The sequence below is a fragment of the Adiantum capillus-veneris genome, chromosome 14 (assembly GCF_014529385.1).
Source record: "Adiantum capillus-veneris isolate H3 chromosome 14, ASM1452938v2, whole genome shotgun sequence".
In the NCBI taxonomy this organism is placed as follows: Eukaryota; Viridiplantae; Streptophyta; class Polypodiopsida; order Polypodiales; family Pteridaceae; genus Adiantum; species Adiantum capillus-veneris.
This window is the reverse complement of record NC_140944.1, coordinates 133,887,027-133,903,041: the sequence shown is the minus strand read 5'-3', so window position 1 is coordinate 133,903,041 and position 16,015 is coordinate 133,887,027. Positions and strand designations below refer to the sequence as shown.

The 16,015-nt window shown below is 40.9% G+C and overlaps 2 protein-coding genes across 4 annotated transcripts; both read right to left on the bottom strand.

Moving 5' to 3' along the window:
* Window positions 1-1,949: 1,949 nt before the first annotated feature.
* LOC147443174 (uncharacterized) lies at window positions 1,950-9,668 on the bottom strand. Of its 2 annotated transcripts, none has more exons than XM_086529801.1 (5): window positions 3,266-5,622; window positions 3,122-3,186; window positions 2,961-2,968; window positions 2,473-2,817; window positions 1,950-2,345 (listed from the first exon to the last, which is right to left on the bottom strand). In XM_086529801.1, the coding sequence occupies exons 1-5, from the start codon at window positions 3,383-3,385 to the stop codon at window positions 2,308-2,310; spliced, it is 576 nt and encodes a 191-aa protein (XP_086385927.1). In that variant the 5' UTR covers window positions 3,386-5,622; the 3' UTR covers window positions 1,950-2,307. The 2 variants fall into 2 exon arrangements, 1 of the variants encoding a protein (XP_086385927.1); XR_015190314.1 differs by lacking the exons at window positions 1,950-2,345; window positions 2,473-2,817; window positions 2,961-2,968 and adding exons at window positions 7,915-7,974; window positions 8,201-8,267; window positions 9,409-9,668 and having other exon boundaries at window positions 3,097-3,186; window positions 3,266-3,306.
* Window positions 9,669-10,961: 1,293 nt separating this feature from the next.
* LOC147443173 (uncharacterized) lies at window positions 10,962-13,961 on the bottom strand. 2 transcript variants are annotated; one of them, XM_086529078.1, is made up of 5 exons: window positions 13,771-13,961; window positions 13,586-13,618; window positions 12,751-12,950; window positions 12,154-12,383; window positions 10,962-11,468 (listed from the first exon to the last, which is right to left on the bottom strand). In XM_086529078.1, exons 1-5 carry the CDS (start codon window positions 13,887-13,889, stop codon window positions 11,190-11,192), a joined length of 861 nt encoding a protein of 286 aa, XP_086385204.1. In that variant the 5' UTR covers window positions 13,890-13,961; the 3' UTR covers window positions 10,962-11,189. The 2 variants fall into 2 exon arrangements, with proteins under 2 accessions (XP_086385204.1, XP_086385206.1); XM_086529080.1 differs by lacking the exon at window positions 13,586-13,618 and having other exon boundaries at window positions 13,771-13,951.
* Window positions 13,962-16,015: the final 2,054 nt, after the last annotated feature.

Here is a 16,015-nt window from a genome sequence, read left to right as displayed (position 1 = left end):
CACTCACAAGCCTCTCTCTGGTTAAAGCTAGTGGAGACACTTGCACTTTGACTAGAAATCTAATGTCAAGGCCACGTTGGCCGTCGCCACGAGTGCCACGCCGATCTCCTATGTCAAATCTTTATTAGCGTAATTTTTGTCCAACTTGCCTTTATCTGTGTCTATCTGTGAATTCCTGCTTTTGCCTTTGGCTTCAAACTCCCGAGCCAAACAAAGCATCATGTCACATTTAGAACAACTGTGGTCAGACCTCGTAGTTACCGAGGCAACTAACTGAATACTGGTATTGCCATATGTCTCAAGCTTGCCTTTGCCTTTGTCCTTGAGTGACCTCGTCCATTTTATTTTGGCTTCACAATCTTGAGCCAAACAATTTGCTGATTTATTTGAGAACCGTTTCAAAGCATAGGCCGCTAACTGGATGGTTGATCTGCCTTCCATAGCCATTTGCTGGTTTTGGTTGTGGGTGCTCAAGCGGGGGTGGGGGTGGGGGGGGGGGGGGGGGGGGGAGAAGGGAGGGGCTTTGTTGAAGCTGCAAAATATAGACTTGATGCCTTCTCGCACTCCAAAAGCCACACAATTCGACCAAGCCCCACCAAACTTCAAAATTCTCTCTTCCCAAGCTAGTACAATACACCTTGGGGGCTTTTTCAAGTCGTCTTCCCAACGGAGGTTTCAAAACAATTAACCTCGCGAGCCTCTTTAACTTCGCCGCTTTCCTTAAGCTCTCAAAACTTCTCCACAATAGTATCCAAGAAAGATGATCTCCGCTCCGCAAATTTCCACTTCAAAGTTCCCAAGTCAATCCACCTCGAGGAGAAGCAATGCCCTAAGGTGCCCTCAAAATCTGCAAACAACGTTTTCAAAATTCTATTGCAAAAGATGGTCGGGTTGCTAGCAAGGAGTGAGACTTTCGACAAGGAATCTTGTGGGTACAACATTTTAAAATGCAGCATCGTTGCTAGCGTTTCAGGATGCACGTGCGAGCGGGAGAGTGGGTGACTCGTTGTCCATGCCTTCGTGGAGTGCACACTGGTGCCGTGGATGGTACAAAAGCATGCAACATTTCAAAACGCTAGCAGCTCGCCGATCAACGGGCACCAAGCGTGGGAGAGGTGGAGAGTAGCACGAACTACAAGGCCATGTCCATAGTAAGTGATGTAAATGGCTCTCCTGTTGACGTCATTTTGAAACATTGACAGTGCGCAGGTTTAATAGGGATCTGATGCACTACTTTTGAGATGCTTGTTGTCGCTGCTAACCTCGCCACAATGAAAATGCCTACCTGCACCCAACGTTTTAAAATGTTAGGGGGTGGGGGCAATCTTCACAGGGTAGAATCTCCTCTCTGGGCCGTCTTGCTCCACGAAGGCTCTGATACCATGTCAAAGTCGATGATGCAAAAGCGTAGAGACCAAGGGGAGAAAGCACGAGAGAGAGAGAGAGAGAGAGAGAGAGAGAGAGAGAGAGAGAGAGAGAGAGAGAGAGAGAGAGAGAGAGAGAGAGAGAGAGAGAGAGAGAGAGAGATTATCACCTTAACCAACCAACCTTGGCAATGAATTGTAATACAATGGGGGTTGAAGGTTGCTTCAGTGAATTGCCCTACCTAGACATTGACAACTAGTCTTGCTTGGTGGGCCTTGGTATATAACATCTATAGAATACAATAGCACATATGAAAATTGACGTGAATTTTGCAAATGTGTTATGGGAACAATTGAGGAAAGAGAGAAAATTTATTGTTTTAAAAAAATGAGAGGATACAAAATTGTTTTAAATGTGAAACAATAGTGATTGATATGAGTTTTTAATAATGAATGAACCAGACTACTTGATAGGAATTTTGCGAATGGTTTTTGTGCACAATAATTGCGGAAAAAGAGAGAAAAAGGATGTTGTGTTAGCAAATAGAACATCAGATTTCAATGAGACGTCTACGACAGTGGCAAGGATAATTTAGATCTTTCTTTTTTGTTTCAAGAACATGTATTTCTTACAGTGAGGGGGATGAGCTCGCAGAATATTATATCCAAATGAACTTGTACCACTATGTCTAATGATGAATGTTTTTTCTAGTATACGTGCTACATGTAAATTCTTAGAGACGAAAAGTATGTCAAAAATAAATTTTTCTTCGAATGACTAGTAGCGAAGAATGTCGGATCGCATTTTTGAAGGTGGTTGTCGAGTGTGCTCTGCCTTTCGTCTTGTAAAATTGTTTGTGACACCTATGTACTTTCGTTCGTTTTGGTGGCATGTGATGGAGTAGACGGTGTATTCAATGTCCGTTGTTTTTTGCTCGGTTGATTATCGTGCTCGAGCAGTAGAACTTGAGTCTTGTTGTCCTGTTATGCACAACAAAAGCAGGAAAAAAGAAATAGGATTAGTTCAAGATTGCATGCTAGAACTTGAGAATATTAAAATATGTATTCGAGTGAGATATTTGTTGAATTTGTTTCAAGGTGGTGTGACCTATGGGTGGGATGTTGATGTTGATGAAAGCATACGGATAAGCACTTCCAAATCGTGATTTGTAAATATCCTTGTTGTGTTGCCATGTCAGCTTTTGCTCTGTAATTGATGGTGGCTCGTCATTGCACTGTCTCTTAAAGCTTGCCAAGATCTCACTTGTGTCATTGTTCATTGTGTTTAACAGGTCCTCGAGCACGACATTGTAGCCATAGTGCAACATCTCAAGAATGTAGGGCTTTATTGGTGTCTTCAATTGAAGCAAACGATTACCGTCCTCGACTGTCATGAGATCCTCGGGCACGTCAATTTCTATAGATAGTTTGTAAATGATCTCTTTCATTAGACCTAGAAAAAAAGAGTATTAGAAGAGATAAACAAATTTTTTTCTTGTAAAAAAGCATGTTTATTGTGTATTGTAGATAGCAAAGCAATGAGAAGAAGAAAAAAAGATAAAATTATAGTCATGTTGATGTGTGTATAGAACTAACCTGTTGCTCTTTAGATACCTATGCTTTTGTTTTGTTCGAGCTATTTTACGGATTTGTTTATTGACAATCGCAACTCTGCATAGTTTACATAGGCATTGATGTAAGCGTCTGGGCGGCAACCTGCCAGGTTAAGCAGGTGCATTTTCCTCTCTGTTGGATACTGACGTGGTTCGATTTGGGGGTTTTTCTTTGAGGAAATGTTTTGCTTGAAAAGGGTAACAAGTCTCTGCAAGGTTATACAAATGTGATCAGTATTTTGTGTGCATTGAAGAAACATAATGTGATATGTTTATAGAGCAGAATACCTTTGAATTGCTCATTTTGTTCTCTTGGTTATCTATGTTGCCTGCAATGGTGACATGATTAGAGTCCATACGAAAAAAACCAATAGTAGAATTGTGTAGAACCGCTGAGAAAGTGGTCATAAGAATTGAGACAAAATTAGAGCGCAAGACAATGTTACAAAGAGTGGTGTGTAAGTTAATGACAATTTTGAAAGATCAACATGGAAGAACTCTTGAGACATCAGTTATAATTTATAGATTTTTTGTTGCACAGGTGCTGCAAAACAAAGTCGTATGAAAATTTCATGAACTATTAGAATACATGATCAACTGGCCACCAAAACTTTCCTAATGAGTTCCGTGTATAATATGAAGTGGAACAAGGCGAAATATATCTGGAGTTGGTAGATTGAGATTTCGAAGATTTCGACGATCTGTGATTCGCGATAACACGACATATGCAAGCCCCGGTGCAAATGCATCTCTGAAGATAAGAAGAACTTTGGTAGAAATTGTTGTACCCTGTGCCTTGTGTCCAGTCATGGCGTATGCAAGTGTCAAGGGGAATGTGGATTTGTGAAACCATGTGCCATTGACTGAAGTTCGTTTATGCTTTGTTCGACGAAGTGCCATCTTTTTCCCGATACAATGAATGAGAACAATGATACATATAAGTTGACCTTCGGTGTTATGTGTTATGGCGTCAACATTACATGTTGCACCATTTGTTGCACCGATTGTTAAGTCGATGTTTTCAGTGATCATGCAACGAGCCCCAATTGTGATCGAATCTAGCTCGTTGAACTTAGGGTCTATGAGCCATTACTGAAGTACATTTGTGTTATCCGAGTTTGTCTTCAGGTCAACTTTTGTAATGTTAGTTTGATTGTACAACTTATTCACGGCAAGGTTCTTGTAGTGTTGGACGTCTAATCTATGAGTGTAAATTATTGTAGTGGAGTTGTTGATGTAGTCATGCACATGTGTTTCATCTATAATGCATGCACCCAAGGTACAATTGATCTCATCTATGGTTGGTCTTCTGTCATGAATAATGGTCAAGAATTGAAGAAGTTCAGGGTCCGTTGCATGTCGTATGGAGCTTGATATCTTGTAGAAAGTTGCATGCAGCCAGTGCACCAAGCTTGTGATATGGCATGCTTCACAAAGCTCCCGTGCGTGATTACAAACTGGGGGCAACTATGAAAGGTCACCAAGCAAGAGAACACATTTGTTGTTGAAGGGATCTGTCAATGTACTGCTTGTTACATTGACAATTTGTCTTATGATAAGGTCAAAAGTGGTCCGTGTTAACATAGACAACTCGTCTATGATTATAATATCTTCCTCTTTTATGTCCAAATATCGCTCATCGGTGTCGTGAATAGAGAGATGATACTATTGATTCCTTGTTGGTATCTTGAACTGATAATAGACTGCAGATGCAATGCTGCTAAGTCTTGTTGCTGCAGCTCCGATCGATGCAGCAAGTATGACACTCACGTTTCGTCTGACGTACTTATATGTCAAATATCTGATAAGATGTGTTTTTCCGCTCCCTGGTGTGCCCGTGACAACATGCAAGCCATTCTTCGCATTCAACAATTTGTTGTATATATTCAAATGTTCTGTTGTGAGTTTTTGAGTCATTAACAACAACGAACTCCTTCAATATGGCTAGCGACTTTACTCGATGATGGTCCATGTTTGGGTCATTATCTGTTGAAGACGTGATTGTTTCATTTGCTCTTTGCAATGCAGTTTTCTGAAGTATCATATGGACAAGCTGATCAATTTGTTCATTGACTAGCATATTTGTTTGTGTGTACTCTGTAATGTACATCGCCAAGTCCTCGTTGCTTTGGATCAGATCCCTTTCCTGACATTCTACGAAGTAAGAGCCCATTGTTTATCAGTGGATAAAAGCTCTGTCTCTCTTCGAAAACATACATGACGTAGCAAGATGTTATAGAAGAAGGCCTTTGTGTGGTTACCTGGATGGTATTCGATGAACCTGACCAATCATTTATGATGTTTGATGGCATTGCCGTAGTTGCTCACCAAAGGTGTTGATTGTGCACTTTGCCGACGTTTTTCGACAATGTGGTTTTTGTGGTACTCAAAGAATGTTAAGTTTTCAAGGGTGGTTGGTATAGCACAATACAAATCAACAGGGTACATCACAACATTGTGTGATTTGGACATGATATGTTGTCTGAGTTCTAGAGGCGATGAATCTATATAGAACACAGCTTCGCTTTTTGTTATGATTGGAATTTGTAAGCAATTCAATGCAGCTTCTGTGGCAGAAATTGGCTTAGTTAAAAGAGCAGAAACTATCAATTGTAGTTTAATCTTATCGAGTCCTTCCAAACCCATTTTTGTGGCTGCTTCTGTGGATATGATCAATGGTCCAATATCTTCAGTCTTCATTGTGTATTTGAGTAGATAATACGATAAAGATGAATTTGTGACACATTGGATATTCATATGAGCACCCCAAAGCAGAAGAACAATTGAATGATAAGGAACCACATTTCAATCATCGTGAGTTGGTCGATAGGTACATCCACTTCAAGGAATGGGAATCTAGAGATGGACAAGGATTTGGTTGAATGTCGTATGGAAATTCGTACTTGCATTTTCCATTGTGGTTGTGCATGTGACATGCATCGCGACATACATGCATTTGTTTCTTAAGGACGAGCTCACGAAATGTTCTTGCATGCATTTCATCTGCAAGTGCAATAGGAATATGAGCAAAAATCTCTGATTTTGTTTGCTCGATGTCGTTCTCATCCACCCATAGGATGACATGGACATGAAGAGATCCTCTGTTTTGGATCTCATACCATACAAGGTGGTGATGAATTCGGCTTAAGATCTGGCTTCCTTGTAAGATTTAGTGATTCATGAACTGTTTTAATCGGATTGTGAAAGAGCAATGCACATTCAACTGGACAATCTTTCCAAGAGAACTCTGCGTTGAATGTCCGAGCTATCCTCTCGATTGTACAGATCTCATTCCATTTTGTGGCGGTCACCTCATCAGCTGTGAAAGTAATGAATATGTTTGGCAAACCCCATGCATCAACCATGGTGATCAAATCCTTTAATGAACGTCTATGCCAGGATGGACTGCCAGCAATTGTCGCTAGGAGGTTGAAGCGAAATATGTTCCTTATGGCTTCCTCGTCATTTGCATTCTTGTGTGCTCTTTTGTACTTGTCAATATCTCTCTGCAGAATGGTAGTTGTACTATTCGCGATCAAAATTGTTTGCTTCAGCTGGTACAATAGCAGGAGATATGGCTTGTACAATGTATACAAAGAGAATAGGGTGCGGATTCTCATTCGAATGTAGTCATTGAATCAAATCTGTCCATTGTACTGGCCATGTCCATAAGGAAATAAGAATGGAAAAAGAGCTGACTCTACTGTGATGTCTTTGAACTCTGATATCTGGCTTGGCAAGCCATTGTACATGAAGGAAGCAACACGACTGAGAAGCATATCTCCGTTGGGGAGCTGTATGGAACCAAACTCATGCGTGTCATTTGTGGTATATGCGTGTCGTCTTGATGACTCAGCCAATGTTTCCAAAATCAAAAAGCTGTTTTCATTCTGGGCTTGCTCTATCAAGTCAAAGAATTGTACCTCTGAATGACGATGGATCATTTCTCTTAGAACCTCTTCAGACAGTATGCACAATCCTATTCTTTTGTGTGGTCGTTCGGCCATGCACTTATATCTCTGCAATATGGGATTGTTCTTGATATTGAAAGCTAGGACATCTGAAATGGTTGAGGTGGATAACTCATGACTTGTAGAGTGTAGATTAGCAGCACTTGACCAAGATATTAGTGGGTTATCTAGCAATAACGTCCGCTCTAGTGATCCTCGTGCTATTGCATATGTAGTTTTTGTCACACTGATCGATACATCTATAATGCTAAGCAGTTGTGTGTGTATTTGTCGAGCAGAGTGAATACGCTCTATGTAGTCAGGTGCATGAATGGCAATATATCTTTGATGGAAATTAGTTGTTTTATAAGAATTACGAGTCGTCCATGAGTATTTGACTTCTGCATGTTTCAAAGCGCTCAACAATAATACTGAAGTGAGTGCAGCAGGACTGTCTATTTCATTTATCTCATGGCCTCGTTTATCGTTGTACGTGAGGTTTGCCGCCGTGCAAGAGGGACACAGTTCTAGATTGTGAGCAAGGATGTCACATTGCATGATCCAATCTTTATATAATGTAATAATTCAAACCATGACCTAGGATATGGACGATGAGCTGCTTTCAACTTGGTTGCAGTTCGTTTCCTGGCTTCGTGACACTTGGATTGTAACCTTGCAGGCCTTGAGAACTTCATATTGACCCCTACTATGGGAGAAATGAGGACAAATATAGTATGATATCAATTGTTTAGGTCTAAAGTAAAGATGCACAAAGTGCATTTATGATTGCAATATACCACATGTGTTTACTACTCAAAGAGTTGTATGTATAATTAACATATATAGATGTTGGTCGACATCGATTGTATAGCTTTGAAAGCAGCATGCAAGTAAAGCAAACTGAAGGAAGCAAGGTACAAAATTCTAAAACAAGAAAATCGATAAAGCATCAATGAATTGCAATTTGAAATGAAGTGCTTTACTGACCTGAAATGTTGTACAGATGTTTTCGGATTGTCCAAGCTATGTGCCGATCTTTGACTCAAGCTACAGAAAAGGAATGTGAATAGTTAAACATTTCATCCTACAATGAAGCACCATAAATTGAAGATGTTAAGTATATAGTGCATGTCATGCAAAAGTGTATGGTGGAGAGTTGGCACTGTAGTCCATCCAAAAATTATAAGAAACGGAAGCCGTGCCCTGTCCCGTAGCGTTTATGTGTTGCGCCAAGCAAACGCATAGTCATGGGAGTTGGATGGAGATAATAAACCTTGCAATGTAGTCCAGTTGGAGTTACGCATGTGCAATCCAAACGTCCAGTGTTGTATGTGTTCTCTCTGCAACAAACAAAATACACATTATCACAAATACATGGCAATCAATGATGAAGGACTTTGGGGACCTGTGGTTCAAAACTAGAGGTTGGATTGAATTTCTCGAGATTGGGATAGAGATGATGGGCATGAGTTTAGCTCCAATAAACATAAACAGATACGGGATGAATCTCTCTCTCTCTCTCTCTCTCTCTCTCTCTCTCAGTCTCATGGCACAGGTCTGTTCTAGTGCTACTGAAACAAAAGATATCAGATTTCAATCGATGATCAATTGGCATAGTCTGGAATCGAGTCAACAATAAACAGACACCGGCATGAATCTCTCTCTCCCTCCCTCTCTCTCATGGCACAGGTCTGTTCTAGTACTACTGAAACAAAAGATATCAGATTTCAATCGATAATCAGTTGGAATAATCCGGAATAGAGTCAACAATAAACAGATACGGGCATGACTCTCTCTCTCTTTCTCTCTCTCTCTCTCTCTCTCTCTCTCATGGAAGAGGTCTGTTCTAGTGCTAAAAGATATCAGATTTCAATCGGTGATCAGTTGGCATAATTTGGAATCGAGTCAACAGTAAACAGATACGGGCATGAATCTCTCTCTCTCTCTCTCTCTCTCTCTTTCTCTCTTTCTTTCATGGCAGAGGTCTGTTCTAGGCTACTGAAACAGAAGATATCAGATTTCAATCGATGATTAGTTGGCACGTCATGAAAAACTTTTCAGCCTCTGCAGTATGATGCACTCGTATTTGACTGCCATGATGGATCAGGATGTGTGTGTGTGTGTGTGTGTGTGAGAGAGAGAGAGAGAGAGAGAGAGAGAGAGATGGCCCTTAGCCGGCAGGGAAACAAAAAATGGGTACTAGTTGTTTGTGTCCAAGGGCTCCTGTGAAGCAGCCCTCTATACGACGCGAGCAAGGATACTTCTTTGTGCTTGTCACGCTTCAGAATATGAGAGAATAAACGGCCACGCTAGCTCTTGGCATGGATGGCGTCTGCGTCGTCTTGTACTTCATCATGGATGGATGGCATCCATGGTACCATTAGTGTTGTTAATGATGCTAGTACTATTCAAAAACTCTCTCTCTCTCTCTCTCTCTCTCTCTCACATGGCAGAGGTTTGTTCTAGTGGTAGTCAACAAACCTGTAGCTTTTGGGAACTTGCGGACTGTCGTAGCTTTTGGAAATCTGAGAACTTCGGATGCGAAACTGCTGCTGCAGTTCAAACTGCTGGGAACCTGCGAACTGCTGCTAGCTGCGAACCTGCAAACTGGGCAAAGGTGATGGCTGTGAACCTGCAAACTGGTCGAAGGTGATGGTTGTGAACTGCGCGACTACGTGCAGCGCTTCTATTTTTATTTTTTATTATTAGTTGAAGCTTTTTGATAGCATGAAAAGCGTCCAGTGAAGTAAGTAATGACACGTGGTCTCTTGTGTATTCAGATAGCTGGAAAAGTACCTTTGGTTCACCAAGTAAATAAGTAAAATAAATACCTAAAGGCCAAACTAAAATAATGGGATCACATTGGACAGTTCACTTGAGATGCCAAAACTCAACAATAATATCCATACCATCAACCCACAATCATCGTCACTATCTCACATAGGGGGTCCTTCATGGTGGATCCATGCTTGAGAATAAGGGTAACACGTCAACAACAATCTCAACCATTGGATAAAATCGGTGAATTAGATGTTAAAAAGTATAGAGTTGAGAGTATGAAAAAGAGATCTAGGATAAAGGAAGAGTTGAGAGAGCTAGAGCAAGGGAACTTGTGTTGGTGGAGTAATATAGTTGGATGACCTAAGCAATGATGTCAAAGAATGCTTGAGCAATGATGTCAAAGAATGCTTGAGCAAGCAATAATGTGGCAAACCAAAAATGACTTGTATATAAAGAACTGTTCTCTTGTAGAAGATGCAAATTTTTTAAAGCCTACACAACTCTACACACCATGCATGCTACACTAATACACCCTCCATAGCTCCTTGCACAAATAGTGGTCAAGATAGGGTGAACTCTTGTGAATAGGACTCAAGTTTCATTTGTCTATTCTTCGCACACTCAGACGATAATCCCTTGGCAACTTTATCCACACATCACAAATGTGAGACAATGCCGTGGCACATCAGCTAGGCTTGGCCTAAACGTGCTACTACCAACAATGAAACACAGAGACAAGGTGGCCTAGTCTTTTAGAAAACGACCACTTGGCACACTTCTCATCAAACTTTTGAATAATGCTTGTTCTCACTAGCTATGGACCGAATCAAACGTATCTATACAACTAAATAAATCTAGGATAAGCCCAAATTCACCTTTAAAGGAAAGTACAAAGTATAGACTCATGGTAGTCATCCACAAGAGTCGAGACATTGTAATCATCAGCTCCATCATGCATAGTATTGACTAAATACTATGACATCCTCATTAACGTTATCAATGCCCAATAGGTGTAGAGCGAGGTACTAGTATATGCTCCCACACCCACACCACATGCACACACACGAGCATACATCAATACAAAGATCTACATACTGAGTGTCTTGCATAACTTTAGAGATGCAGGGAAGACTCAGCCATACTGAAGCCAATCACAAAGAGAAGAATTGATTAGGAAAAATTTAGCACAAAATTGGGCATACGCACAGAGAAAGAATCAACACATATCAATTGGTTGTAACTTGGACGAGAACTTCACAATGTAAAGTCTGCAAATGATATGATTTCAAAACCAATGTCGACATTGCTTCATCTGTGAAGGACGTGAAGATTTCTCCATCAATGAAGGTTGATGTACAAAAAAAAACACCATCACAACATGGTGTTATTTGAAGGTTGCTATACAATTTCTTTATCTTTGTGTATACACTGCTTTCAAGAAAGAATTAAGCTAGGTGAAACCATTAAAAAGGATTGCAAGATCAAAGAAAAGACCGCATACGGGGTCTTACAAGCGATTGTCCACCATCAACAAACACCACAGTTCCTGTAATAAATGAGGATGCATCAGCTGCCAAATAGAGTATCATGGATGTCAAGTCACTCTCCTTGTTCACCCAGCGTCCCAAGGGAACTACTCGCTTTCCTTCCTTATCCAATGCCTCACTGCTGAGGGTGTTCAATAGAGCATCTGATTCATACAAACCCCGAGCTATAGCATTAACTCGAATTTTGTGTTTCCCGAGCTCCAAAGCCATTGCCTGCAATTACCGACACCAATTAGGCCCCATTAAAATAGGAAGATACCACTCCTTTCTTTTCTGCCAAATGTCATCAACTTGTCAAGGCAAACATGCACACATGGCCATACCAAGGCTCGCCAGAAACTATTTTCAACCAGAGAAGAAAAGGGCACACTTAAAACTCTCCTCGTTTTCACGTCGAAATTTGAAGAATTTGTCGGTCTCTAGCACCCAAATCAAGACCTATTAGATGCATTATCTGGTCTAGTGCATTACGTATGGCCCAGTGTTCGCAAAAAACAGGCCTTTGGTGTTCTTTTAACCAATTAAACTCGCAAAATCCTGGGAAAATTCCAAGCTTGCCTTGAAGAAAACCGGTCAATTTTTACAAATTTCAGTGTAAACAAAATGACAAGCTTTTCTACCCAAAGCTTTGGCTCCAACCTATGGGGATTTTGAGACTTCCAAATCTGAAAAGCTCTTCAAACACTTCAAATTCTGCAGCGTTCAGAGCGCCCTTAAATCATTTCCTTTAATCTTTTTTCGATAGCATCTTCTTAGTTAGCCGTGCAAAAGTTGAATTATTTTGGAACAACAAAACTGGTTCCGAAACTTAGCAAGGGGGATGGATCTCCAATCGCTATAGAAGCGTAAAAAACAACCACACGACCAAATAACAGCAGGAGCGAAGATGCAAACATACTCTTGTGAGGTAATTCACTGCAGCAATCGACGCCCCTGGAATGGCGACCCCTGGAAACAAGCCCCTTTCTGTACCAATAATCGATGTCACAAAAACGAAAGATCCTCCGATTCCTGTCCCCTCCATCTTCTTTCCAAGTGCAATACTAAAGAGACACACACTCTTCAAATTTATTGCTGTAGCTGCTTCTATCTGTCTCTCATTCGTGTCGAGAAATGCAGTCAAGGGACCTACATAAAGGTTTACCTTGCTTTCAGATACATATTACTCTTCAGTAAAATCAAAGACCACCTCATTATTGTACATTCAGCCGGAGCAAAGAGTTAAGCTCCTAGCATCTATGCAGACACATCCAACTAGCACAGTCAAACTGGCACGTCTCCCCATCACCAAAGAAGGCATTCACAGACTAATTCTACGAATTTGGGGTCACCTTTGTCCGATCATCCTTGTTCAGGTTCTCAGCAGGCCTCTAGGCTCTTATGCATCAGATTGTTATGCATAGTATATGAAAAGCATATTCGGCCAGTTGACAACTCAATGAAGCATTTTTAACACTTTGGCAGTCCATATTTTCTGGGAACGCGCCAATCTTACCTGTATATGTGGAAAAACATAAGAGCAAGTCAACTCCACCGAAGGCAAGCCAAGCCTTTTCAACAGCAATTTTGACAGATGGCTGAGTGAGATTCGATGAGTCCACGTGCACAACTTGGATGTCCTTGTCATGAGTGCCTGATGCAAGCAACTCAAGAGTGGCTTTCTGCAAAACATTAGAATCGCCTGCAAGAACAACCCTGCAGAACAAAGCCAGGTCGAGGAATTTCAAAGCGGTCACATTAAGCTTGACAGAATGTCACTGCAACTGCCCACTTTAGGCATAAGTTGTAACAAGTAATGAGTACAATTTTCACAAAAAACTGAGGATCACTCATTGACAATGGCTATTAACTCTACAGATATATACTAAATTAAGTAGATTTGCTATCAGTGGTCAATTCCAGTCCCTCTAGTGTAACTCATGAATCGCAGAAACATGCTCTTCTTTTAAATATGCAAAAGAATGTGTGTTTGTCTCAAGGCTTTCTTTGCTTTGCCACTTCAATAATATTGCGTGCGGAGCATCTGATTCTTGGTAGTACTTGCCCGTTGCTTCAGAAAGTATGCATAAATTGTGGATCTGCTAACAATGTATATTCCTTTGGCGGTTAATCTTGATCAAACTAAGCAATTAACCATGACTAACTTGAAAATCAAGCCCATGACTGATCGATGGATGCATCTGTATTAAGAAGATGAACCACTGCACCATTGTGGGCGTATCCATCAGCCACTGGAGAAGCGCCCTCGTGGAAATATCGAAAAGCCACTGGAGAAGCATGAATCTAACTGTTGGAGGAGAGTATGAAAAAAGTGTGTTTTGAATTCAAACCTTACTACTGGTTTCAGGGTTTCATCGCCCACCCTGGTAGACAATTATCGCTTACTATCAGGTTCTGAACAGAGAAACGGTCTTCCAAAAACTACAGAAGAAGAAAACCAAACAAAAGAAACTAGAACTCTCTCTCCGTTGTTTACTATCAGATTGAAGTGGGACTAAGGGAAGGAAGAGGGAACCTGCAGCCATGAGAAAGAAGAGCGCGGATGACGTTGAAAGCGACAGCATCAATGAGCCCCTGCTCGGTCGCCGGAACTACCAGCGCTTTCTTCCCGCGCACCTCCAACACACCCGCCATCGTCACCCGAGGATCGTCACCCTCAAGTCAAGACAAACACACAGACAGACTATGAGAATGAGAGAGGGGTAGAGACTTTCGAGCGTCAAAATTGCAAACTGTGATTGTTTCAAAGGGCACGTGGCAGGGCTCCATGATTTTAGATATTTTTGGATGATTTTGTGTATGGTTAAAAGTACTCATGATGGAGTTGTTGATTTACCATAGGCTTGTTTTTTTTTTTTTTTTTGCAAAACTTACAATTGTGAGTGATTGTATTAGAATGACACCAAGAAATATACCTCTTTGTGGTGGGCAAAGACAAGAAATATACCTCTTTGTGGTAAGCAAAGACAAAACCCTCTGTAAGTTCCCCCTCGTGTCTGCAGCTCCCTCCTCCTCTCCCCTCTCCGTGCGCTTGCCTCCCCCCTCTACCTCCCTTGCCTCGCCCACGTGTCCCTACCTCCTCATTCCTATCCTGAGGTCACCCTGCTGCTGCACGTCGTAAGCCTGTGTGAAAGAGAGAGAGAGAAACACTCTTTAGCACCTGGTGGCACTCGCAGCCTGAGAGAGAGAGAGAGAGAGAGAGAGAGAGAGAGAGAGAGAGAGAGAGGCCCTGTATCGACGTCTTCCCTTGGCTTGGCAGGAACTACGGGGTGGGGAAGAGAGACACAAAGCTGTGCCTCGCGAGGGAAAAAGACACACAACTGTGTCTGCTTCCCTGAGAGAGAGAGAGAGAGAGAGAGAGAGAGAGAGAGAGAGAGAGAGAGAGAGAGAGAAGCATAGCTAACTCTCCTATTGGAAAGCGAGCGTCACTGAGAAACAAAGAGAGGGAGAGGTCGATTGAGACCTCGCTAGAATCAGTACATGAGGGCCGGTATGCAACCCACACGTCACTCAAAACCGGAGACCCACAAAATTTCCCCCCCCTTTGACTTAAATAGAGGAAAATTGAAGAATCTCAATGAGATTCTGAGCAACTTGGCCTTTTACCAAATCGACCAAACATACACATTGGTAGACTACCAAGAGCTTACATCTGTAGTATTTTTTGTCACTATTTTTGGAATTTTCTTGACTTCTAAAAGATTGTATTTTTACATATCACTCATCACCTCCTCTCCCTCCCTCCCTCTCTCTCTCTCTCTCTCTCTCTCTCTCTCTCTCATAGCGCAAACCCTCATGAGAACTTTCTCACCTTGTACGAAGGGTAGGTCACCGTGCACAATAAAAATAGCAAAATACCAAAAACTGTGTAAAATGTCCATAAAAAAGCAATCCTAGCCCGAAATCAGTTGTCCAAATAAGGACCTTGATCTAAATTAGCACTAGTTCTGTAATTGGACACTTAAGTGTACTAAGACACTAAAGTGTCCTGTTTTTCTACCAAGTTTTGGCAATTTATTTGTCAAGATAGAAAGACGTTTTTTACTCCTTGCTTCTATCATAGATTGGTTATGAGGGAAAGAAAACACTAGATTTTTCTCCATATCAAAATACAATCTATATGGAGAGAATTCCGGTAAGTTCTAAGATATAAATTTTATTCAAATTTCAATCTGTTTTGCCAAAAAAATCATAAAATCATTATATCTTTTTGTAGAGATGGCCTTTTTTATGTTTATAAAAGCCAAGTGTCACCACTTAGTGTTGCAAAATAATGGAATGCACTTCAAAGATAAGTTTTCAAGTCACATGCAAGCTATAGAAATAATTTCATACTTGAGCATGTGGTGAATAAGAGCATAATTTTGGTCTTTCAAAGGCCCTCTCATGAAATTGGTACTATTCTAGTGCACTTTGACAACTGCAAGTGACTTTATATGTTTAAACCAAGAAACTACGTATTTTCTGGGCTCCCTAACTCAATTAAATCTCGTTGCTTGAACTCTCTTTAATTTTCTATCGTGCAAAAACTCTTGAAAATCTTGAGTTCTCCATAATAACATTGAAACCAAGATTTTAGGCACCCCAATTGTGTATATACCATGTACGTTGATACATTTAGTTGATCTACATGGAAAGTTTGATATTATTTTTGTTTTGAATGCTTATGTCTCAAGAATGAAAATATGAAAGTTTTCTCTTATGCAGTTTTGAATATTTAAAATGATCCAATAATTTCTGCATACCAAAGCCCTTCTACT